The sequence below is a fragment of the Thalassophryne amazonica genome, chromosome 8 (genome assembly GCF_902500255.1).
Source record: "Thalassophryne amazonica chromosome 8, fThaAma1.1, whole genome shotgun sequence".
In the NCBI taxonomy this organism is placed as follows: Eukaryota; Metazoa; Chordata; class Actinopteri; order Batrachoidiformes; family Batrachoididae; genus Thalassophryne; species Thalassophryne amazonica.
The window spans coordinates 4,796,506-4,821,589 of record NC_047110.1 but is presented as its reverse complement, the minus strand read 5'-3'; the positions used below and the strand labels follow the sequence as shown (position 1 = coordinate 4,821,589).

At 42.0% G+C, this 25,084-nt stretch overlaps 1 protein-coding gene across 2 annotated transcripts; it reads left to right on the top strand.

Moving 5' to 3' along the window:
- Nucleotides 1–14,659: 14,659 nt before the first annotated feature.
- LOC117515217 lies at nt 14,660–24,539 on the top strand. 2 transcript variants are annotated; one of them, XM_034175693.1, is made up of 14 exons: nt 14,660–15,299; nt 18,982–19,098; nt 19,215–19,305; nt 19,516–19,891; nt 20,183–20,357; nt 20,563–20,786; nt 21,051–21,122; nt 21,531–21,694; nt 21,859–22,111; nt 22,192–22,592; nt 22,801–22,989; nt 23,200–23,269; nt 23,439–23,474; nt 23,597–24,539. In XM_034175693.1, exons 1-10 carry the CDS (start codon nt 15,184–15,186, stop codon nt 22,209–22,211), a joined length of 1,608 nt encoding a protein of 535 aa, XP_034031584.1. In that variant the 5' UTR covers nt 14,660–15,183; the 3' UTR covers nt 22,212–22,592; nt 22,801–22,989; nt 23,200–23,269; nt 23,439–23,474; nt 23,597–24,539. The 2 variants fall into 2 exon arrangements, with proteins under 2 accessions (XP_034031584.1, XP_034031585.1); XM_034175694.1 differs by lacking the exon at nt 14,660–15,299 and adding an exon at nt 17,654–17,829.
- The last annotated feature ends 545 nt before the right edge of the window (nt 24,540–25,084 follow it).

The following is a 25,084-nucleotide window of genomic DNA, read 5'->3' as shown; positions in this document are numbered from 1 at the left end:
TAAATCCACTGGACAGGCTGTGGAGCAGCACAGGCAACGCACGACAACAGTGCTAAAACAAAATAAAAATCCACTAGACAGGCTGTGGAGCAGCACAGGTAACGCACGACAACAGTGCTAAAATAAAATAAAAATCCACTAGACAGGCTGTGGAGCAGCACAGGTAACGCACAACAACAGTGCTAAAAAATAAAAATCCACTGGACAGGCTGTGGAGCAGCATAGGTAACGCACAACAACAGTGCTAAAAAATAAAATAAAAATCCACTGGACAGGCTGTGGAGCAGCACAGGCAACGCACGACAACAGTGCTAAAACAAAATAAAAATCCACTAGACAGGCTGTGGAGCAGCACAGGTAACGCACGACAACAGCGCTAAATAAAAATCCACTGGACAGGCTGTGGAGCAGCACAGGTAACGCACGACAACAGCGCCCAAAAAAATAAAATCAAAATCAAAATCCACTGGACAGGCTGTGGAGCAGCACAGGTAACGCACGACAACAGCGCCAAAAAATAAAATAAAAATCCACTGGACAGGCTGTGGAGCAGCACAGGTAACGCACGACAACAGTGCCAAAAAAAAAAAAAAAATAAAATAATAAAATAAAAATCCACTGGACAGGCTGTGGAGCAGCACAGGTAACACACGACAACAGTGCCAAAAAACAAAACAAAAATCCACTGAACAGGCTGTGGAGCAGCACAGGTAACACACGACAACAGTGGTAAAAAATAAAATAAAAATCCACTGGACAGGCTGTGGAACAGCACAGGTAACGCACGACAACAGTGCTAAAAAATAAAATAAAAATCCACTGAACATGCTGTGGAGCAGCACAGGTAACACACGACAACAGTGCTAAAAATAAAATAAAAATCCACTGGACAGGCTGTGGAGCAGCACAGGTAACACACGACAACAGTGGTAAAAAATAAAATAAAAATCCACTGGACAGGCTGTGGAGCAGCACAGGTAACACACGACAACAGCGCCAAAAAATAAAATAAAAATCCACTGAACAGGCTGTGGAGCAGCACAGGTAACGCACGACAACAGCGCCAAAAAATAAAATAAAATCCACTGGACAGGCTGTGGAGCAGCACAGGCAACGCACGACAACAGCGCCAAAAAATAAAATAAAAATCCACTGAACAGGCTGTGGAGCAGCACAGGTAACGCACGACAACAGCGCTAAAAAATAAAATAAAAATCCACTGAACAGGCTGTGGAGCAGCACAGGTAACGCACGACAACAGTGCTAAAAAATAAAATAAAATCCACTGAACAGGCTGTGGAGCAGCACAGGTAACGCACGACAACAGTGCTAAAAAATAAAATAAAAATCCACTGAACAGGCTGTGGAGCAGCACAGGTAACGCACGACAACAGCGCTAAAAAATAAAATAAAAATCCACTGAACAGGCTGTGGAGCAGCACAGGTAACACACGACAACAGTGCTAAAAAATAAAATAAAAATCCACTGGACAGGCTGTGGAGCAGCACAGGTAACACACGACAACAGTGCTAAAAAATAAAAAATCCACTGGACAGGCTGTGGAGCAGCACAGTTAACGCACGACAACAGTGCTAAAATAAAATAAAAATCCACTAGGCAGGCTGTGGAGCAGCACGACAACAGTGCTAAAAAATAAAAACGAAAGCGTTAGCAAGCTAGTTAGCTTGCCAACGCTGATGAAGGTTAGCTGATAAAAGAGCTCCGTCGCGATGCTTCGACTGTTAGAGGTCTTCTTTAGGCGTTGGAGCACGGTGAAAAAGTAAAAAAAAAGTCTTGAAAAAGACTGTTAATTCAAAGAACTCAAACAGCTCAGTTCAAACAGCTAACAGATACAGCAGAACACCGCTGTCTATAAATAAACAGCTTGTTAAAAATATAGGGCCTGAGTTGAATACCAGTTATGACCATGCCGCTCAAATTATACAGTATCTGAACAGGAAAGTATATAGAATTGCTTTATGACTAACAATGGAAATGTTCAACTTGCAGCTCAAGAGTGCTAATGAGGCTTGATGGCGAGGACAAATGAACCAGGCACCAGAGGAATGCCCTAATCGATGCCTTGATTGCATACACCCCTGGAATGGAACAAGGGAAGAATACGGTAACGAGCATTGTCAGGGGCTGCTTGTATGCTACGGCTCCCGTTTATCTTTGGCAGTGCTTCAGCAGTCACGGCAAGTCAGGAACCGTCAAAGGCAGCCTTGCCAGGGATGTGCCACAAATTTACAGAGTTGTTACGGAGGCTGCAATAAATATCACATCAATGGACAGTACTACCGTCATTTCTACAATTGTGCCATAATCCGAAGATGTCCTATCCAAGCAGAAAAAGTATAGACGGGACCATCCTGAACTTCTTCCTGACCCAGATTACAGGTTTGAGAAACTAACAATCTTGCAAATCTGTCTTTTTTTGGGGGGGACACCCAGTTACAGTAGAGAGGCACCGTGACTGGTCTCTCTGGCTGCTAATGCAACATGGCAGAATCTGCTACAAAACAGATTAATTTCCATATAAATCTAACATGTCTATCATATATTATGTAAAAGCTACTGAAAAACACTTTGAAAACGCTGTTTTCACATCCTGATAACATGACGTCTCGCAGACATCAGTGTGCACACATCCTGCAGTCGATGGTAACTTCCACATTTTTCAGAAGCTCATGCATGTGCAGACGCATGATCTCCTTTGGATGCCATTAAAATGTCATTGAGTTTATCCTACAACACCAATATAAACATACAGAGGCGAATATATTAGAGATACACAGATAACACAATAAAGGGCATATATATATATATATATCAAATCAACTTTAGTTATATAGCGCCAAATCACAACAAACAGCTGCCCCAAGGCACTTGATATTGTAAGGCAAGGCCATACAATAATTACGGAAAAACCCCAACGGTCAAAACGACCCCCTGTGAGCAAGCACTTGGCGACAGTGTGAAGGAAAAACTCCCTTTTAACAGTAAGAAACCTCCAGCAGAGCCAGGCTCAGGGAGGGGCAGTCTTCTGCTGGGACTGGTTGGGGCTGAGGGAGAGAACCAGGAAAAAGACATGCTGTGGAGGGGAGCAGAGATCAATCACTAATGATTAAATGCAGAGTGGTGCATACAGAGCAAAAAGAGAAAGAAACACTCAGTGCATCATGGGAACCCCCCAGCAGTCTAAGTCTATAGCAGCATAACTAAGGGATGGTTCAGGGTCACCTGATCCAGCCCTAGCTATAAGCTTTAGCAAAAAGGAAAGTTTTAAGCCTAATCTTAAAAGTAGAGAGGGTGTCTGTCTCCCTGATCCGAATTGGGAGCTGGTTCTAGAGGAGTGGAGCCTGAAAGCTGAAGGCTCTGCCTCCCATTCTACTCTTACAAACCCTAGGAACTACAAGTAAGCCTGCAGTCTGAGAGCGAAGCGCTCTATTGGGGTGATATGGTACTATGAGGTCCCTAAGATAAGATGGGACCTGATTATTCAAAACCTTATAAGTATCAATCAATCAATTTTTTATATAGCGCCAAATCACAACAAACAGCTGCCCCAAGGCGCTTTATATTGTAAGGCAAGGCCATACAATAATTATGTAAAACCCCAACGGTCAAAACGACCCCCTGTGAGCAAGCACTTGGCTACAGTGGGAAGGAAAAACTCCCTTTTAACAGGAAGAAACCTCCAGCAGAACCAGGCCCAGGGAGGGGCAGTCTTCTGCTGGGACTGGTTGGGGCTGAGGGAGAGAACCAGGAAAAAGACATGCTGTGGAGGGGAGCAGAGATCGATCACTAATGATTAAATGCAGAGTGGTGCATACAGAGCAAAAAGAGAAACAGTGCATCATGGGAACCCCCCAGCAGTCTACGTCTATAGCAGCATAACTAAGGGATGGTTCAGGGTCACCTGATCCAGCCCTAACTATAAGCTTTAGCAAAAAGGAAAGTTTTAAGCCTAATCTTAAAAGTAGAGAGGGTGTCTGTCTCCCTGATCTGAATTGGGAGCTGGTTCCACAGGAGAGGAGCCTGAAAGCTGAAGCATCACTCTGAGACAAGACCTTTCTAATTTTAGAGATATTGCGCAAATGCAAAAAAGCAGTCCTACATATTTGTTTAATATGCGCTTTGAATGACATATCCTGATCAAAAATGACTCCAAGATTTCTCACAGTATTACTAGAGGTCAGGGTAATGCCATCCAGAGTAAGGATCTGGTTAGACACCATGTTTCTAAGATTTGTGGGGCCAAGTACAATAACTTCAGTTTTATCTGAGTTTAAAAGCAGGAAATTAGAGGTCATCCATGTCTTTATGTCTGTAAGACAATCCTGCAGTTTAGCTAATTGGTGTGTGTCCTCTGGCTTCATGGATAGATAAAGCTGGGTATCATCTGCGTAACAATGAAAATTTAAGCAATGGTGTCTAATAATACTGCCTAAGGGAAGCATGTATAAAGTGAATAAAATTGGTCCTAGCACAGAACCTTGTGGAACTCCATAATTAACCTTAGTCTGTGAAGAAGATTCCCCATTTACATGAACAGATTGTAATCTATTAGATAAATATGATTCAAACCACTGCAGCACAGTGCCTTTAATACCTATGGCATGCTCTAATCTCTGTAATAAAATTTTATGGTCAACAGTATCAAAAGCAGCACTGAGGTCTAACAGAACAAGCACAGAGATGAGTCCACTGTCTGAGGCCATAAGAAGATCATTTGTAACCTTCACTAATGCTGTTTCTGTACTATGATGAATTCTAAAACCTGACTGAAACTCTTCAAATAGACCATTCCTCTGCAGATGATCAGTTAGCTGTTTTACAACTACCCTTTCAAGAATTTTTGAGAGAAACGGAAGGTTGGAGATTGGCCTATAATTAGCTAAGATAGCTGGGTCAAGTGATGGCTTTTTAAGTAATGGTTTAATTACTGCCACCTTAAAAGCCTGTGGTACATAGCCAACTAATAAAGACAGATTGATCATATTTAAGATCGAAGCATTAATTAATGGTAGGGCTTCCTTGAGCAGCCTGGTAGGAATGGGGTCTAATAGACATGTTGATGGTTTGGAGGAAGTAACTAATGAAAATAACTCAGACAGAACAATCGGAGAGAAAGAGTCTAACCAAATACCGGCATCACTGAAAGCAGCCAAAGATAATGATACGTCTTTGGGATGGTTATGAGTAATTTTTTCTCTAATAGTTAGAGTTTTATTAGCAAAGAAAGTCACGAAGTCATTACTAGTTAAAGTTAAAGGAATACTCAGCTCAATAGAGCTCTGGGTATATATATATATATATATATATATATATATATATATATATATATATATATATATATATATATATATATATATATATACACATACATACATACATACACACTTTGCACTGGGATACCAATTAAGTAATTATTAAGAAGATAATCCTCATACAGCTGAGGGTATTTTAGCATTGTGTTTATATTTCATAATAGCAAAGCTTATGAGCAGATTAGCAGCAGCATTTAATTTGCCTTGTACATGGAATATTTTTGATAAAATTTTATTTTACTTCCAGAGAAACTTTTTCTCTGGTAATCAAACATTAATTTAAATTAATAATTTTTTATTATTTTTGTATATTTTTTTTATCATGAATTTCCTCAGGAAATTTTATTGTAATGTGTTTGTGTTAAAACTGTTCAATTTTGCTTTAAAAATTGTGTTCAATTATATTGTCGTATCTGACTGTCATACTTGTATGTGATAAAAACTTAGTGTTTTGTCATGTGAATTTCCTCAGGAAATTTATTGATTGTAATGTGTTTGTGTTAAACTGTTCAGTTTCGCTCTTAAAATCTGTGTTCAGCAAGTTGCATTGTCGTATCTAATGTCATACAGAGTCTTCAAATCTGATTAAAAACTTTATATTAATATTTTTTCATAGGAATTTTCTCACAGAATTTGAGTGTTTGTTTTAAAACTGTCCACAGTTTTGCTCTTAAATATCTTAAAGTACGAGGTCTGTCAATAAAGTATCGTACCTTTTTTATTTTTTTTTTTAAACTATATGGATATGATTCATATGTTTTCACGTCAGACATGCTTGAACCCTCGTGCGCATGCGTGAGTTTTTCCACGCCTGTCGGTGACGTCATTCGCCTGAGAGCACGCCTTGTGGAAGGATTGGTCCCGCCCCGTTGTCGAATTTTCATTGTCTGGAAATGGCGGAATGATTTGGACTTTTTTCCATCAGAATTTTTTCAGAAGCTGTTAGCGACTGGCACCTGGAAACCATTCGAAAAATTTATCTGGCTTTCAGTGAAAATTTTACGGGCTTCACAGAGAATAAGGTCTGTTAGTACGTGAATTTATTTTTGCTCCTAAAATGTGTAGTTGGTTGTAGATCAATAGATGAATGTTTTTTAGGTTTCATTATTATTTCTCGAAGATTTATTCTTATTTTGTCTGAACATCTTTTGGAGTAGTGTCGGTGGTATGCCATGTAAGAGATCTTTTGTAAAGTTGAAAATTTTTCATTTTATGTGCTTTTTTATTTTTGAGCATGATGTTTAATTCTGTAAAGATGAATTCCATCATTAAATGTGTAAGTGATTTCAAAAGTTTCTGCGTTATTGATTTTATATGTGAATTCCATGAATACATTGCAAGTTACTATTTGAATAAAACCTGTTGAATTTTAAAACATAAAGTTTGTTTTACGTCATTTTTAGTTCTCAATAGGAAAAATCACAAAAAAAATTGTAGATATATTGAGCAGGAACATTGCACGAACATCATGAACAAAGAATGAGGACAGGTAATGTTAGCATTCAAACATTCTACAAATGTTCATTTAATGTTCTGGTTCAACTGTTCACATGTTTGTGAATGTTTGTATAATGTTCATTGAATGTTTGCATGCAAACATTACCTGTCCTCATTCTTTGTTCATATGATGCTCATCCAGTGTTCATGCCACGTTTGCAAATGTTCTCATGCAAACGTTCAATGAACATTCAAAGAATGTTCAGTTTCTGGGTGGGTGGCTGTTAAAGTCATCCACTATATCTAGTTCATTTAAACCTGCATGGTATACATACTTCTAAACATGTTATTTTTGTAAATAATGAACACAAAACCTTTTATTCAGTTTGGTAACTTTTAGCATTGTTAGCATGCAAAGCTAATTATAAGTAAAATAGCATATATTTTCATTTATTCTTAACAATTTCCCCCTTTTGTCCACAGTTAAACTGTGGACAACACCTTACAGACATTCATCAACTTCTAATAGTTAATCTACTTCCCCAGGATTAATTCCCAACACAAGTAGCTGACTAGCAATCATACTATCAATGAACTTGGTAATCAGAGTTCTAAGGCATGGAACAACACAACATACAATCAGTGTCATTACTAAGAACACAAACAAAAATATCGTAGCCATCTTGATCATCCATTCTCTCCAACCTCCTGAAAATAACCAGTTAAAAAATCCCCCTTCATTTTGCACATACGAGGTCTATTAGAAAAGTATCCGACCTTATTATTTTTTTAAAAACCATATGGATTTGAATCATGTGTGATTACATCAGCCAAGCTTGAACCCTCGTGCGCATGCAAGAGTTTTTCCACGCCTGTCGGTGACGTCATTCACCTGTGAGCACGCCTTGTGGGAGGAGTGGTCCAGCCCCCTCGTCGGAATTCCTTTGTCTGAGAAGTTGCTGAGAGACTGGCGCTGTGCTTCATCAAAATTTTTTCAAAAACTGTGAGGCACATCCGAGTGGACACCATTCGAGAAATTCAGCTGGTTTTCGGTGAAAATTTTAACAGCTGATGAGAGATTTTGAAATGTTACTATCACTTTAAGGACTTCCCACAGAGCGGGACGTCGCGCAGCGCTCCGAGGCGAAGTCGTCATCCTGTTTCAAGCTGAAAACCTCCAAATTTAAGCCTCTGTTGACCCAGGACATCGTGAGAGAACAGAGAAGTTTCAGAAGAGGTCGGAATCAGCAGTTTATCCGGACATTCCACTGTTGAAGGAGATTTTTTTAATGAAAGACGTGCGGACGAATTGGCGCTGGTCCTGGGTTAACAGAGGCTTAAATTTGGAGGTTTTCAGCTTGAAACAGGATGACGACGTCGCCTCGGAGCGCTGTGCGACGTCCCGCTCCGTGGGAAGTCCTTAAAGCGATAGTAACAATCCAAAATCTCTAATCAGCCGTTAAAAGTTTCACAGAAAACCAGCTGAATTTCTCGAATGGTGTCCACTTGGATGTGCCTCACAGTTTTTGAAAAAATTTTGATGAAGTACAGCACCAGTCTCTCAGCAACTTCTCAGACAAAGGAATTCTGACGAGGGGGCTGGACCACTCCTCCCACAAGGCGTGCTCACAGGCGAATGACGCAACCGACAGGCATGGAAAAACTCACGCATGCACACGAAGGTTCAAGCTTGGCTGACGTAAAAACATATGAATCAAATCCATATAGTTTTTTTAAAAAATAAAATGGTCGGTTTCTTTTCTAATAGACCTTGTATCCCTTTTCAATTGCATCCCGAATTTGAGTTAGATTAGCTTTGGCTTGAGCAATGACACCACTGTCACCTGAATTGTCTGGAATGAATGTACAACAGTCAGGTCCCACAATTACCTTCAACCAGATCCAATCTCCTGGATCTGCTTTATTCCCCACAGGTCCCTGTCGAGGATTGTCTTCTTGTTGCTGCACCTGGAACGAGAGCAAGGCTACCAATGCAGTTAGTAGCAAATAATAGGTAGTATGTTGTATTTGGTTGACATCTAGGGGCGTCCCCCTTATGCCAGTGGCAGCTGGATTGGGAAAACTCCTTCCTATGTAAAGTTCATGCGGGGAGAATCCTGTTGATGAGTTAACAGAAGCCCTGATAGCCATCAAGGCAGTTGGCAATGCCTGTACCCAGGTCAGTTTTGAGTCAGCACAAACTGTAGCCAGCTTCTCCTTTAGTGTCCGATTTGCTCTCTCCACCAGTCCTTGGGACTGTGGGTGATAAACGGAGCCAAATCTGTGTTTAATGCCCATGCTTTTCTCGACTCTAGCCAGATCTTCATTTTTGAAATGTGAACCATTGTCTGATCTGATTGATGTTGGAAACCCATGTCTAGATATGAACTGATTGATCAGATATTTGCACACTGATGCAGCATCTTCCTTTTTGGTGGGGATGGCCTCTACCCACTTTGTATAGCAATCAACAATGACCAGCAAGTACCTGTAACATTGAGTTTGATTTTCTGGGCCCATGTCTGTGTAATCAATTACTATGTCCTGAAACTGAGCAGTTGGTATCGGATATGACCCCATTGTGGGGGTCATGCCTGGATGCACATTGTACTCCAGACATACCTTGCAGTTTTCCAGTTGATGTTTAATCAATCAGTTCAGTTAGTCTGGGATGCCACCAGTGTTCTGACACAATTTTTTCTCTGTCTGCCTTCTTGACAAATGAGCCATACCATGTGCTCCATCAATTATGATATGTGCCAATGCTGATGGTAAGCAGATTCTCCCATCAATAAATCTCCAAAGTCTGTCCTTTTCTATTGCTCCATATTGTTTCCACACTGATTTTTCATATGCTCCTGCATTATCTTGCATTTCACACACATCCCACTTTGTTAATGTGTGTCCTTGCAACTCTGCTTCTTCCTCTTCTGAGTACATCATCAACTCTCCTTGGTACCCTGCAGCTGCCTTTGCTGCCTGATTGTTTCCTTCATAGACATTTACTGCTTGGTCTTTTGAATGTCCTCTGCATTTTACTATAGCCAGTTTGTTAGGTCCCATCATGGCTTCTGCCAGGTGAGTCACTATGTCATAATGTTTTACAGGTTGTCCTGCTGCTGTCAGAAAGTCAGTCCTGTACCATCTTGCCAACTCATAGTGAACTACACCATAAGCAGAGTCAGTGTAGATTGTCACATTTTCACCTTTTGAATGTTTTAGTGCTTCAGCTCATGCATGTAATTCTGCTCTCTGCGCGGATGGCTTGTTGAGGATCTGTCCTGATGCTACTGTCCTGAATGTCCCTGAGTTTGGGTAGAGTTCAACTACAGCGAATCCTGCCTTTAGCCCTTCCATTGGGCTTCTCCAGCAGCATCCATCTGTGAACACAATCCTTGTTGCTCCCAACAGTGGTTCTGCTTGTAAATCCTGCCTTAATTTCACATCTGCTTCCACTTTTTCTTCACATCTGTGTGCGGGTAGAGAATCCATAGTGTCAGCCATATTTACACCTTCAGTGCTGTAGGTGATGTGTGGCTGCAACAAAATGCCTTCTGGTTTGTCTTAGGCTAGTCATGGTGAAAGCCTCGGACGAGACAAATGATGCGACCATATATGAGGTCAGCATTGTCAGTGGGTGAGACATCACAATGTGTGCTGTTTTTGTGATTGCTTTAGCCACTGCTGCTGCATGTTTTGTGCATGGAGGTTGTCCTTGTTCCACTGAGTCAAGTTTTGAACTGTAGTACATTAGTACCTTTCTCTCACCCCCTTTTTTCTGATATAGGGCAGCATTAACAACTCCCCCTTTTTCAGAAACATTCAGGAAGAAGGGATCAAATCAAATCAAATCAATTTTATTTATATAGCGCCAAATCACAACAAACAGTTGCCCCAAGGCGCTTTATATTGTAAGGCAAAAGCCATACAATAATTACAGAAAAACCCCAACGGTCAAATCGACCCCCTGTGAGCAAGCACTTGGCGACAGTGGGAAGGAAAAACTCCCTTTTAACAGGAAGAAACCTCCAGCAGAACCAGGCTCAGGGAGGGGCAGTCTTCTGCTGGGACTGGTTGGGGCTGAGGGAGAGAACCAGGAAAAAGACATGCTGTGGAAGAGAGCAGAGATCAATCACTAATGATTAAATGCAGAGTGGTGCATACAGAGCAAAACGAGAAAGAAACACTCAGTGCATCATGGGAACCCCCCAGCAGTCTAAGTCTATAGCAGCATAACTAAGGGATGGTTCAGGGTCACCTGATCCAGTCCTAACTATAAGCTTTAGCAAAAAGGAAAGTTTTAAGCCTAATCTTAAAAGTAGAGAGGGTGTCTGTCTCACTGATCCGAATTGGGAGCTGGTTCCACAGGAGAGGAGCCTGAAAGCTGAAGGCTCTGCCTCCCATTCTACTCTTAAAAACCCTAGGAACTACAAGTAAGCCTGCAGTCTGAGAGCGAAGTCACCCCACCACTTTAATCATATCTTAGATCTTGTTCTGACTTATGGTATGGAAATAGAAGACTTAACAGTATTCCCTGAAAACTCCCTTCTGTCTGATCATTTCTTAATAACATTTACATTTACTCTGATGGTATACCCAGCAGTGGGGAATAAGTTTCATTACACTAGAAGTCTTTCAGAAAGCGCTGTAACTAGGTTTAAGGATATGATTCCTTCTTTATGTTCTCTAATGCCATATACCAACACAGTGCAGAGTAGCTACCTAAACTCTGTAAGTGAGATAGAGTATCTCGTCAATAGTTTTACATCCTCATTGAAGACAACTTTGGATGCTGTAGCTCCTCTAAAAAAGAGAGCTTTAAATCAGAAGTGCCTGACTCCGTGGTATAACTCACAAACTCGCAGCTTAAAGCAGATAACCCGTAAGTTGGAGAGGAAATGGCGTCTCACTAATTTAGAAGATCTTCACTTAGCCTGGAAAAAGAGTCTGTTGCTCTATAAAAAAGCCCTCCGTAAAGCTAGGACATCTTTCTACTCATCACTAATTGAAGAAAATAAGAACAACCCCAGGTTTCTTTTCAGCACTGTAGCCAGGCTGACAAAGAGTCAGAGCTCTATTGAGCTGAGTATTCCATTAACTTTAACTAGTAATGACTTCATGACTTTCTTTGCTAACAAAATTTTAACTATTAGAGAAAAAATTACTCATAACCATCCCAAAGACGTATCGTTATCTTTGGCTGCTTTCAGTGATGCCGGTATTTGGTTAGACTCTTTCTCTCCGATTGTTCTGTCTGAGTTATTTTCATTAGTTACTTCATCCAAACCATCAACATGTTTATTAGACCCCATTCCTACCAGGCTGCTCAAGGAAGCCCTACCATTATTTAATGCTTCGATCTTAAATATGATCAATCTATCTTTGTTAGTTGGCTATGTACCACAGGCTTTTAAGGTGGCAGTAATGAAACCATTACTTAAAAAGCCATCACTTGACCCAGCTATCTTAGCTAATTATAGGCCAATCTCCAACCTTCCTTTTCTCTCAAAAATTCTTGAAAGGGTAGTTGTAAAACAGCTAACTGATCATCTGCAGAGGAATGGTCTATTTGAAGAGTTTCAGTCAGGTTTTAGAATTCATCATAGTACAGAAACAGCATTAGTGAAGGTTACAAATGATCTTCTTATGGCCTCGGACAGTGGACTCATCTCTGTGCTTGTTCTGTTAGACCTCAGTGCTGCTTTTGATACTGTTGACCATAAAATTTTATTACAGAGATTAGAGCATGCCATATGTATTAAAGGCACTGCGCTGCGGTGGTTTGAATCATATTTGTCTAATAGATTACAATTTGTTCATGTAAATGGGGAATCTTCTTCACAGACTAAAGTTAATTATGGAGTTCCACAAGGTTCTGTGCTAGGACCAATTTTATTCACTTTATACATGCTTCCCTTAGGCAGTATTATTAGACGGTATTGCTTAAATTTTCATTGTTACGCAGATGATACCCAGCTTTATCTATCCATGAAGCCAGAGGACACACACCAATTAGCTAAACTGCAGGATTGTCTTACAGACATAAAGACATGGATGACCTCTAATTTCCTGCTTTTAAACTCAGATAAAACTGAAGTTATTGTACTTGGCCCCACAAATCTTAGAAACATGGTGTCTAACCAGATCCTTACTGTGGATGGCATTACCCTGACCTCTAGTAATACTGTGAGAAATCTTGGAGTCATTTTTGATCAGGATATGTCATTCAACGCGCATATTAAACAAATATGTAGGACTGCTTTTTTGCATTTACACAATATCTCTAAAATCAGAAAGGTTTTGTCTCAGAGTGATGCTGAAAAACTAATTCATGCATTTATTTCCTCTAGGCTGGACTATTGTAATTCATTATTATCAGGTTGTCCTAAAAGTTCCCTAAAAAGCCTTCAGTTAATTCAAAATGCTGCAGCTAGAGTACTGACGGGGACTAGAAGGAGAGAGCATATCTCACCCATATTGGCCTCTCTTCATTGGCTTCCTGTTAATTCTAGAATAGAATTTAAAATTCTTCTTCTTACTTATAAGGTTTTGAATAATCAGGTCCCATCTTATCTTAGGGACCTCGTAGTACCATATCACCCCAATAGAGCGCTTCGCTCTCAGACTGCAGGCTTACTTGTAGTTCCTAGGGTTTGTAAGAGTAGAATGGGAGGCAGAGCCTTCAGCTTTCAGGCTCCTCTCCTGTGGAACCAGCTCCCAATTCAGATCAGGGAGACAGACACCCTCTCTACTTTTAAGATTAGGCTTAAAACTTTCCTTTTTGCTAAAGCTTATAGTTAGGGCTGGATCAGGTGACCCTGGACCATCCCTTAGTTATGCTGCTATAGACGTAGACTGCTGGGGGGTTCCCATGATGCACTGTTTCTTTCTCTTTTTGCTCTGTATGCACCACTCTGCATTTAATCATGAGTGATCGATCTCTGCTCCCCTCCACAGCATGTCTTTTTCCTGGTTCTCTCCCTCAGCCCCAACCAGTCCCAGCAGAAGACTGCCCCTCCCTGAGCCTGGTTCTGCTGGAGGTTTCTTCCTGTTAAAAGGGAGTTTTTCCTTCCCACTGTAGCCAAGTGCTTGCCCACAGGGGGTCGTTTTGACCGTTGGGGTTTTACATAATTATTGTATGGCCTTGCCTTACAATATAAAGCGCCTTGGGGCAACTGTTTGTTGTGATTTGGCGCTATATAAAAAAATTGATTGATTGATGTGTTGTCTTGACCATTGCAAAGCAGCTCACTGCAATTCAATGTTGAATCCAGTGTGTGGATGTCGTGTTGTTTGGGATGCTGTCCTGCTGGCCGCTGTGCTTGTTGTGTGGGCCGCCAGAAGAGGAGGTACTGCTGGCCCACCACCAGAGGGCGCCCTGTCTGGAGTGCGGGCTCCAGGCACCAGAGGGAGCAGCCGCCTCACAGGAGCAGCCAGGGTGACAGCTGTCACGCATCACCTGCAACAGCTTTTACCAATCATCTGATCGGCAGGAGTATATCAGCAGGACGACGTCTCCACCTCTTTGCCGAGATATCGTTTCTACCGAGAAGGTAACGTACTCAGCTAACTGTTTGACAGTGATCTTTGTGACTTTGTGCATTTCTCTGAGAGAACTTCCCAACGAGAGGTGGAGGTAGCTTACCTGCCGTTCGGATTCCTGGATGCGAACGCGCCCTCCATTAACTGTTCTTTATTCCTCGCCAGCAGTACCAGGTCCGACACGCGGAGGCATTGGCCACCTGGGAGTTCGGGACTTGGCGGCTCCAGTATTCCCGGGGTCTGGTGGCGGAGGAAACCGTGTGGTTCCGGTTCTACTTTGGAGAGGCGTCTCCTATCTTCGAGCCTGCACACACGACACCTGTGTGAATTTGACTTTGTCCTTTATTGTAATCTGTTGTCCTTGTTGTGCATATTCACAACAGTACAGTGTGTTATTTGACCTATTCCATTGTCCGTTCATTTGCGCCCCCTGTTGTGGGTCCGTGTACTTACACTTTCCCAACAGTGCTGTCCCTATCCTCATCATCAACACACCACCCACTCTCCACCAGGCTGCAGTAAACTGCTGAATCCAGTGTGTGGATGTCATCTTGTTTGGGATGCTGTCCTGCTGTCCCACCGCTGTGCTGTCTCTACCCTCATCCTCAACGCACCCACTTCCGAATCTCCACCAGGCTGCAATACAATGTGGAATCCAGTGTGTGGATGTCGTGTTGTTTGGGATGCTGTCCTGCTGTCCCAACGCTGCTCCTAACCCTCATCCTCAACACACCACCCACTCTCCACCAGGCTGTAAGAATAATACATGATTACATATAATACATCATAATTAATCATAACATTCCATAAAAAGAAATATCAACAATCAAAATCATAGATAGATAGACAGACAAGGAAATAATAACTTCAATGTTTAACACCTCTCATTTTGTTTTTCCCAAAAAACAAACTCTTGAGGACCAGACTGCCTGCTTTACCATGACGTGTGTGACGGCGTACTGGAAAGGCCCCTATCTGCTGCCTTTGTAAGTGTAAAATACACTTCCTCCTCCTGCAAACTGTCATCTTTCAAGACTTCCTCCTCCTGCAAACTCTGGCATCTTTCAAGACTTCCTCCTCCTGCAAACTCTGTCATCTTTCAAGACTTCCTCCTCCTGCAAACTCTGTCATCTTTCAAGACTTCCTCCTCCTGCAAACTATGTAAATAAATTATGCAGAAGGAAGTGCGGAAGGAGAATGAACAGTTCCCTTCCTTGAAGGCCACCATGGTCATGAACAGTAAGAAGTACTGCTCCTGGAGGATTAGTGTTAAAATATGTTTAAGCCGTGGTGGGTATCAAGTAAGGCTGCATCTCACTCATGTGTGGCCTAACCCTAACCCCGCCTGGAGTTGACCCTTGGTCTGGATTATGACAACAGATTCCCTTCACACTATCCCTCACCCTAACCCTGCCTGGACTTGCCCTTTGGCCTGGATGACGACAACAATCCCGTCACACTAACCCTTAACCCTAACCCCGCCTGGACCTGGCCTTTGACCTGGATGATGACAGCAATCCCCTCACACTATCCCTAAACCTGACCCTGCCCGTGACCCTGACATGAACCCTACCTGTGACCCTGACCATAAACGTAACCATGATGCAGACCAATAACCTGAACGTAACCCTAAACCCAAACCAAGTCTGCCTGCCTGGTTCATCCTGCCAGTAGCATTAAACTACAGGTGTGTACTATGCGCTGTTTAACGCGTACTATGTCATCTGATGCCCCACTCACTGAGCGACTGCCAGTGTGACGTTGAGGGCCCACTGACGAAGATGTGCCTCTTACGTGCCTGAGCAGCTTTGCGCACGGTTTGAAGACTGTGCTCTGACTGAGCTCTGTGTGTAGCTGCCGTGTACAGCACACGCCACAGTCCATGCTGCCCCTCCCGCTTGTCACACTTCAATCACGGCGTCTCTAGTGAAAAGCAGCGGTTGGAGTAGTCGTAGTGGAACAGGAAGACGTCCGTTGAAGCGGATCTCTTCGCGGATTCTGGCCGTGGATGGTGTCGTTTTCTGGAGGTGAACCAGGCCTGCGGTCCTGGAATCCCGGGCAAGATGTAGGAGCAGGGAGGAGGGCCCTGCGCACCCTTCTTCTGACCTATAAAACAGCACTGTGTCAAAGCAGCAATGTTCCACCACAGGTAACAGTAATCCTAAACGGTTTGATGTTTTGTTTTTACCATTTCAAAACAGCTGACTGTAATTCATTGCTGAATCCATCAGGGACGTCCTCAGTCGCAGTAGCAGTCTTCCACCACAGAAAACCCTAATCGTAGCTGTCTCACCATTGCAGAGCAGTCCCAGTTGCAGTCTTCCATCACATGTAACCCTACTCCTAGCCGCCTTTATGTGTTGTCTTGACCATTGCAAAGCAGCTCACTGCAATTCAATGTTGAATCCAGTGTGTGGATGTCATCATCATCACACCACCCACTCTCCACCAGGCTGCAGTAAACTGTTGAATCCAGTGTGTGGATGTCATCTTGTTTGGGATGCTGTCCTGCTGTCCCAACGCTGCTCCAAACCCTAACCCTCATCCTCAAAACACCACCCAATCTCCACAAGGCTGCAATACAATGTTGAATCCAGTGTGTGGATGTCATGTTGTTTGTGATGCTGTCCTTTTGTCCCACCGCTGTGCTGTCTCTACCCTCATCCTCAACATCCCCACCTCCGACTCTCCACCAGTCTGTCGAGTGTGCTCCTTTCTGCTTTGTTTTTTCTTCTCTCCCCCCTTCCCTTCACAGAGTTCCCCATCTTTCCCTTCCTCTTCTCCTTTGACTTTTATATCAAATCCTGCATCCATTCCTCGGGGAGGATCAGTCTGTTGCTGTGACGATGTGATGGTGATTGACATGCCACGAGTTAGAAGTCATCTTTCACGGGTGTTCCCTGAAATCATAGGTAGATATGGTTATGTGGCATGTCAAAGAAATGTCATGTTTTTAAATAATGTCCAATAATGATGCTGGACATTGAAATATTGTATGGTAAAAAGTTTTATTAAATCTAAAATTTTGTTGTCTTTCATTTTGGTGGTTGTGATGATTTATTTCTGCTTGTCCTTTTAAAATTAATGTAATAAATTATTAAATACAGATAGTAGAAAGAAATGGCTATTCTCACTTTTAAATCATTGATATCCATGTGTGTTTAATGAAAATGTTATTTTCCTGTTGGGACATGTCACCTTACATGTCCCAACCTGTACCTTGAAAACAAAGAGCCTGCAGCAGGTAATTATGCAAACACCCCTCCCCTGAGGTGTTGGGAGTGCAACTTATTTACATTTCAGAAGTAGCTCTCCACAGGGGGTTTAGGGTGTTGTTGACCCTCCTGTGAGATTTATTGCTCAGATAGGCCATTTGACCTTTTATGTTAATGCAGTTTGGGGGTGCAGGCTAGGGGTGTGTGAGTGTCCCAGCCAATCAGAATTGGCTATTACACTGTATTTAAGGGCTTATTACGCTGCAGTGTTTAGTCATTTTTGCCGACAATCATCGGAGAGGTAAGCTGTTCTGATGCACTAAGGCGCGTGCCGTAGTACGTGAAAGGTTTAACACTTGTTAGTATTACGCTTACGTCCGTCTGGAGCTAATATGCTACAATGGTAACTATTAAACCGTAACGTCATAAATACTTGTCACACATATGCCACCTCATTACGTCGAGTGTATAATTATATAAGCAGGTGATTATGTTTCACTTATCAATACTTACCGTACATACGTCTCACGATTAAATGTCTCTCTTTGATATTTAAAAATTCGCTGCCGTAATTGTGTTCGTGTGTAAACATTAAGTCCGTTTCATTATGCGGTACCACTATAAACAAGTGCTTGTCGAAGGTTCCTCGGTCCGTCGCGAGTGTATATGTACATAATAAGCATGTCATTATCTTTAACTTATAAAAACTTACCGTAACGTATTTATGTATTATTTAATTTTTTAAGAATTTTCTTAAAATTACAGTTATTATATAAATTCATCAATATTTTAATAAACGAATAATATGCTAGATTTACTTTACATCACTGACATAAACTTCTTCCCTATTCAGAATGTTATGATCATATGTTAATGCCTCCCTGGCTTTTAGTGACTTATGTCTTTTCAAGTTTATACATTTTGTTTTTTCTGGTACCTATTTCTTTATTGCAATTTAGAAAAAACAGGTGAATGATTGCTAACATCTGTCATCAACATAACATTTGTAATAATGTCATCACTTGTATTTGAAACTATATCGTTGAATTGTGTGTTTACAAGATTATACTCTATAAATACAATTTGTGAAACAGACCATTTGCGTGAAGCCCCAATTATTCATTAAGTCTAAATAAATAAGTAAGTCTTCCTTCCAATTAATTACTCTTTTTTGTGTGGCCTGTGGATGTTGGAGATTACATTTAGAATATGTAACAATGCATTCCTTACAGTTTTTGTGTGTGTTATCTGTGTACTTAAGTAATTACATTTGAAATGCTGAAGTACACTGTAGTCGTTTCCAAAAAGGCAAGTTATCCATTAAAAATTGAAAAGGTCCAAATATATGATTGATTTTGCATGGTTTTGCACAAACGTTGTTGTTTTGGTTGTTATTTTCATTGTTTTTTGTGTATGTTATCACATAAGTAAGTAATTTTAGTTTATCTTTCAGAATGGAGTGTGAGCTTTGCCACAACAAGTACAACTACTTACGCCAACACCTATACAAGGGTCATGGCATAAGAAATAAGGAGGAGCTGAGCCTCCTTATGACGTCTGCAACAGGCCGGTGAGGTTTTTTTGGACAGCATTGAATAAGCTCAATGTGTGATATACTAGCATTTGATGCTACTTTATTGTGAGAATTCAATTGTTTACATTTATGTTTTCCTTTATTTATTTCAGGGGAAACAAAGGCAAGTTACCGTGCCCCTTGTGCAACATGGAATTCGCACGTCTGGACAAGCACTTGCGGTTCCAACACAAGGATCTGACTGTGAGCTTTTTGCACAGATATTTGCACACACACAAGAAAGATGAAATTGACACATTGATATTTGTGGGAAGATACACACACAAGATATCTGACATTACAAGGCATTGAGCTTTGTAAAAATATACTTGTACACACAAGAAATATGACATGATGAGACAGTACTTCTTTTTTCTATAATCTCTAAACACTTATTACCATTTTTTTTATCAGGAGCCTCAGAGGAAGGACCTGTTGCGACAGGTCCTAAAAAAGAAGGTCCTGCAGGACCTTCGTACACTGCGTGCCTCACTGCCAGTAGTACCGATGGTTAGCACCCTGGACTTGGTTGAGGAGGAGGAGGAGGAGGAGGAGGAGGGCCGCCGGGATGCCCCCCCTGCCCCGGAAGCACCAACAACCTCCACTGCTGCCACTGCCCTCTCTTGCCCTGGCTGCAGGGTGAGAGATGAAACCATCCGCCGTCATGTGATGACCATCACTGTGTTGAGGGCACGCTTGGTCAAGAGCACGCGTGCACCACCACGTCGTAAACACCAGCGGACCCGAGAGACAGTTGCGGCGGGAGAGGAACACAGTCTTCCAGGATACGGTTGGTATATATTTAAATGGTTTTTTTCTTCACACTTCTCCAAAGATTCATGTCTTTGTTAAACGGAGGACGTTGTGGCCTAGTGGTTAGGGAGTTGGACTTAAGAATGTATGTTTGCATGTTCACTTCCTACCCTTTCTTCTCCCTACACTTTGATCCATACCTGAAGTGGCCTTGACCAAGACACACAACCATACATTGCTTCAGGGACTGTAACCAATAACCTGTAAATAACTTGAAGTTGCTAAGGGTAATGTAATATAATGTAAACTTCCTGCTGCATTTTTGTAGAGCAACTCTTGGAACTTTTTCGGCAACGAATTACGACACGGCATGCCACCACCAAGGAGGCATCCAATGTCCAACAACGTGTGCAGTCAGTGCGCCAATTTCTGTTGGCCTCTGCCAGGGGTTCGGTGCCAAGGAGGGACCTGCTGCATCTCAAAGATCACAGCAGGATCACCGAGTAAGTAATGTTTTGTTCAAGGTGCATCAAACTTCATTTCATCTCCCTGTATTTATACTCAGTCATGACAATTAAGTGGCATCTGTTGTAAAAAGAAAGTGTAATGTCTACGTAATTAATGTTGTAGATGATCATGTGTGTCTACGCTGTGTTCCTTAGTGTAAAATCACCAGAATAGGCCCTTTTTCAAACTTTTGTTTTGTAGAGCTGCCGACGCCTGGAAGGAGCGTGGTCTGGCCCCTACCACTGTCAAGAAGAAATTAATTGACACCTCTGAGTTTTTTAAATGGGTGGGTAGAGCGTGGCCTGAGGGTGTGCGCCTGTCTGACCGCAATTTGTCCGGAATAAGGGATGTGCTGTCGAGGGAGCTCCGCAATCTGGCTGGCACCGTTGTGACACACGTCGTGTCCGTTAGAAGGCGGAAATCTGGTAAGGTCATTACTGAGTCAGTGCACAATCAGTAGACTGCAATAATACTTTCATTTTCATACAATAGCTATATTTCCCATATAATCCACATTTATGTATTGACTTTCCCATTTACTGTATGTCTGCAGTTATCTATTATGTGATAAATGTATGTTGAAGGTTACATATGTCATTACACTTCTTTATTGATGTTAAAGGTTTAGTATTTTGATTCTCTTCTATTCTCTTCTATGTTATATTTTGCTTGTATTCTATGCATTTCAGAGAAGGTCCTCCCCATGCAGGTGCACCGGGACTTCATCCAGAAAGCCAAAACTCAGCTGCCCAAATTTTTCAGTAAGTGTACTTATGTCCGGATGGGTTCCCATTATGTAGTGGATGTGTGTGTACTGTAGACGTAGGACATTAGACTTTAAATAAAGAAGGATGCATCTGGTAGACTTTGTGTTTGGACTCCAGAGGTAGTTAGGAGAATAGACTTTAATTAACGAACTGTTCACATTCTGTACTCTATGTGTGTGTTAGGGTTAGAGTTAGGACATTAGAGTTTAAATAGGTTACAATGCATTCTGTACACTTTGTGTGTGTTTTCTCTGGAGTGAAGTCATTAAAGTTGAAATGCTGACTGTGTTATACTTAAAATTACACATGTAAAAAAGTTAATTGTTTTAATGAATGACTATTTTTTTTGCATATGTAAATGTAATTTTTTTTTTGGCTAATGTTTTATGTATTTTTTCTTAGAGCGAGCTTTGTTTGTCAAAACACCACAAGCGATTCAACGCTTCTTGGCCCTGCTCGCTGGGAAGATTGTGGGGGAAACTGGCCACAGGGTGACCGTAATTAAAAACATGAGGTCATCGGACATGCTGGAGGCCAAAAAAAACGGGCAGTGCTATGTAATTTATGTGGGTTTTCTTTTCCATTCCTGTATTTATTATAGTTCATTCATACATTGGAAAACAACACATTTCATATATTGGACAAATGCTGCAGCCGTGGTCTAACCGCTGCTTTGGAGAAGTGTAATGTAATGTAGTATGTGTGTTTTACTCATTGTGTCATCATCCAGGTGAAGGAGCACAAGACTCGCCGCACATTTGGGGATGCACGGGTCCCGGTGGATGGTGCCACCTACGACATCCTGAAGGGCTGGCTGGACCGCAGAGACAAAATGCGGGGGTGGACTTCAGAGTACGTCTTTTCCGGCAGATCCGGGGGTAGGGCTCCCCTACTTCTGTCAGATTTTAAACGTATTTGGCTGGACCTTGGCCTTCCGGCGCCATCCCCCACATTTAACGCATTGAGAAGTTCAATGGCCACTCGTGAGTACAACAACGTGGTTCCCGGCATGTATGTTTGTATATATGTATTTGTGTATGTATTTATGTCTTTATGTATTTAGGCCCTGGAGTGTGCCACTGAAAAACAGGCCAGTGATGTGGCACATTTAATGTGCCACGATCTGGCCACCTCAAAAAAATTCTACAAAGCCGACCCGCCACCTGCTGCCACCGCTCGTGTCCACGACTTCATGCTGGCTGCAATCACCGGGAGCGGTCGAGAGCAGCAGCAGGTGGCACAGGCGGAGGAGCACCAGCCACAGGGTCCTGAGTCCCGTGAGGAGGGGACAGAGGACGTAGTGACCATACACGAGTCTACTGACTCAGAGGAGTCGGACACGACTCCCCTGAGTCACAGGAGGAGACCAGTGACGAGGAGGAGGAGGAGGAGGCTGGGGCGGCAGCAGGTGGTCCCAAGGAGGTTGTCAGAAGCCCAAAACATTCACGGCGGGCCCTCTTCCCTGTAAGTCTGAGTTACTACTTCCAACAGACATTTAATGCTCCAACAGATACAGTCAAGTCAGCTTTAATGTAAAATATTCACATGTACTAGACATACAAGGCATCATAATTATTTTTTTTAGTATCCCGTGCATCAAGAAACATATGATAAACATTACAAACATTAACGTGTCAACATCAATGTTTCTTTTGTGTCTGACTTCCCCAAGGAGTCACCAACTGCCAAAAAGATGAGTTCAAGAACTCAAGATGATGACGGCGACGAGGGACCCTCCTCAGCTGGTCCATCGAGCGAGCGTCCATTTCATACACAAAAGAGAAAACGGGAGGATGATGATGGCGACGAGGGACCCTCCTCAGCTGGGCCATCCAGCGGCCGTCCAGTGCACAGGCTAAAGGTAGTTATTATTTCAAACAGATATTGTATAGGTTCCCTGAGATCATAGATAGATAGATAGATAGATAGATAGATAGATAGATAGATAGATAGATAGATAGATAGATAGATAGATAGATAGATAGACAGACAGACAGACAGACAGACAGACAGACAGACAAGGAACTACGTAATACAAACTTTAACACATTTCACTTTTTATTTCCCAAAGAAAAAACTTTTACAGACAAGGTTGTCTGTGATGTCTCCCTTCACCCCCGGACGGATGTTGAGGTGGACAGGTAAGGCCCCATTTATGACTTTGTATGTGTAATATACACTTGAAATAAGGAACTGAATTAGATCTGTGTACCTTATATGCCAATGCCAATACTTTAAAGAAGTAGCTGTACATGATGCACATTTATCAATAGTGTAAAAGATGACTAATTTCTCCTTTTGTCCAAATAGTCCGCCGGACTCCCAGCAAGTCCCGCAAAACACAACGTAAGTTTTCAGATAATATAAATAAATGTTGTTAAAATTTATAAATCCTATTATTGATGATTATTAGGCAGTCATGTCTAACTTGCACATTGCACATGTGTTTTTTCACTCTCCCATAACAGACACTCCAATAAAACAGAGAGTGGCCTCAGATGGACAGCTTTCCACACTCAGCACCCCTCCACACTCCACTGACCCTCCTTCCCAGGTTTTCCATCGGGTTTTTTCTTCATCACCACAAGTTACCCCCACACAACCTTCCAAAACCCCAAAAGCATTGGTGTCCCCCAGTTCAAGTGAAACTCCCAGCAGTCTCACTGCTGGGATGGAGTCTTCACCACCACAGGTTTCCCATGTCCCCCATGTCTCCCCTGTTGTTTGTTCCTCGTCCCCCACTCTCAGTCCCCCCCATGACCTAACTTTTGAACTCTCACATGTTTCACCTACGCAAGTCTCAACTCCCTCCACTGCCACTCCGCCAAGGTCTGAATCTGAACCAACACAACCCCATGTATACCCTACTTTTAGTTTTTCTCCCCCTGATGTATCCCTCAGTTGTCATGACTCGGAGTTTGAGTTTTCCATTTTGTCCCTGACGCCGACATCAACTCCCTCCCAAGTCAGTGCCGTGATGGAGGCGTCAGTAAGTGAACCCGATCCTGTGTCCCCTGGTTTGTTGTCATCTATCCCCGATGTCCCTTCTGTTCCGTTGGCAACACCTGAAGTTGCACCTGTCTCCCCTACCACAACCCCGACTCCCCCTCACGTCACCGGCCATATCGGTTCGGACGAGGAACAACAACAACCCCATCTTTATCCTGCAGTTTTGATCTCTCGCCCCGATGCCCCCCCACCTCAATAGACACTAGTCATATTTGTTATTATGTAAATAGTTTTTTTTAAAAGGACATTAATATATTTTTATTATATTTCTTTATTTTTACAATTCAATTTAAGCATTTTTGTTTTTTGATGTTATATATTTTGTATTTGTTCCATTTATTAAGTGTGTTTTTAATGTCAACTCAGTGTTTGCACATAGTTTTAATGTTAATAAAGTTTTAAAAATCATTCATTTACAGAGTGTTTTTATCGGAAGCTGAAACTTAAAATCTCATCATAAATGGCTTTTCTCAAATACATTGTGTGTACAAATGAATGTAAGAGGTTTATTGTTCGGACATAGTAATTGAAATTTGTAGCAGTGACATCTATCAAGTGTGTGACTAGATTTAATGAAGCCAACTTTATATGAAGTCTAATGCCTGATATAAAACTATGAAGTCCTTTGTTGTGTGTAAAGCACAAATGTCAAGGTCAAAGCGTAACTAATGTGGTCTGATTTGAAAGGTCTGGTCAAGACGAATACGTGGATAGTTGTATGAGCTCTCTACAACCTTCCTGCGCCGAGTAGCGGCCCCAAAAGCACATGTCAAAAGGCATTTATGGAAATACTGCCAAGTGTTGAGCAAAAATGAGCTAAATGTGATTTTGCTCATTTTTGGGCCAAGCCACACTACATCGCGGTCGCTGAGCGTGCCTGACTTTGAACGGACTCTCTATCACCTTCCTGTGCTGAGATTACACAAAAGGCCAAGATCTCACATCTT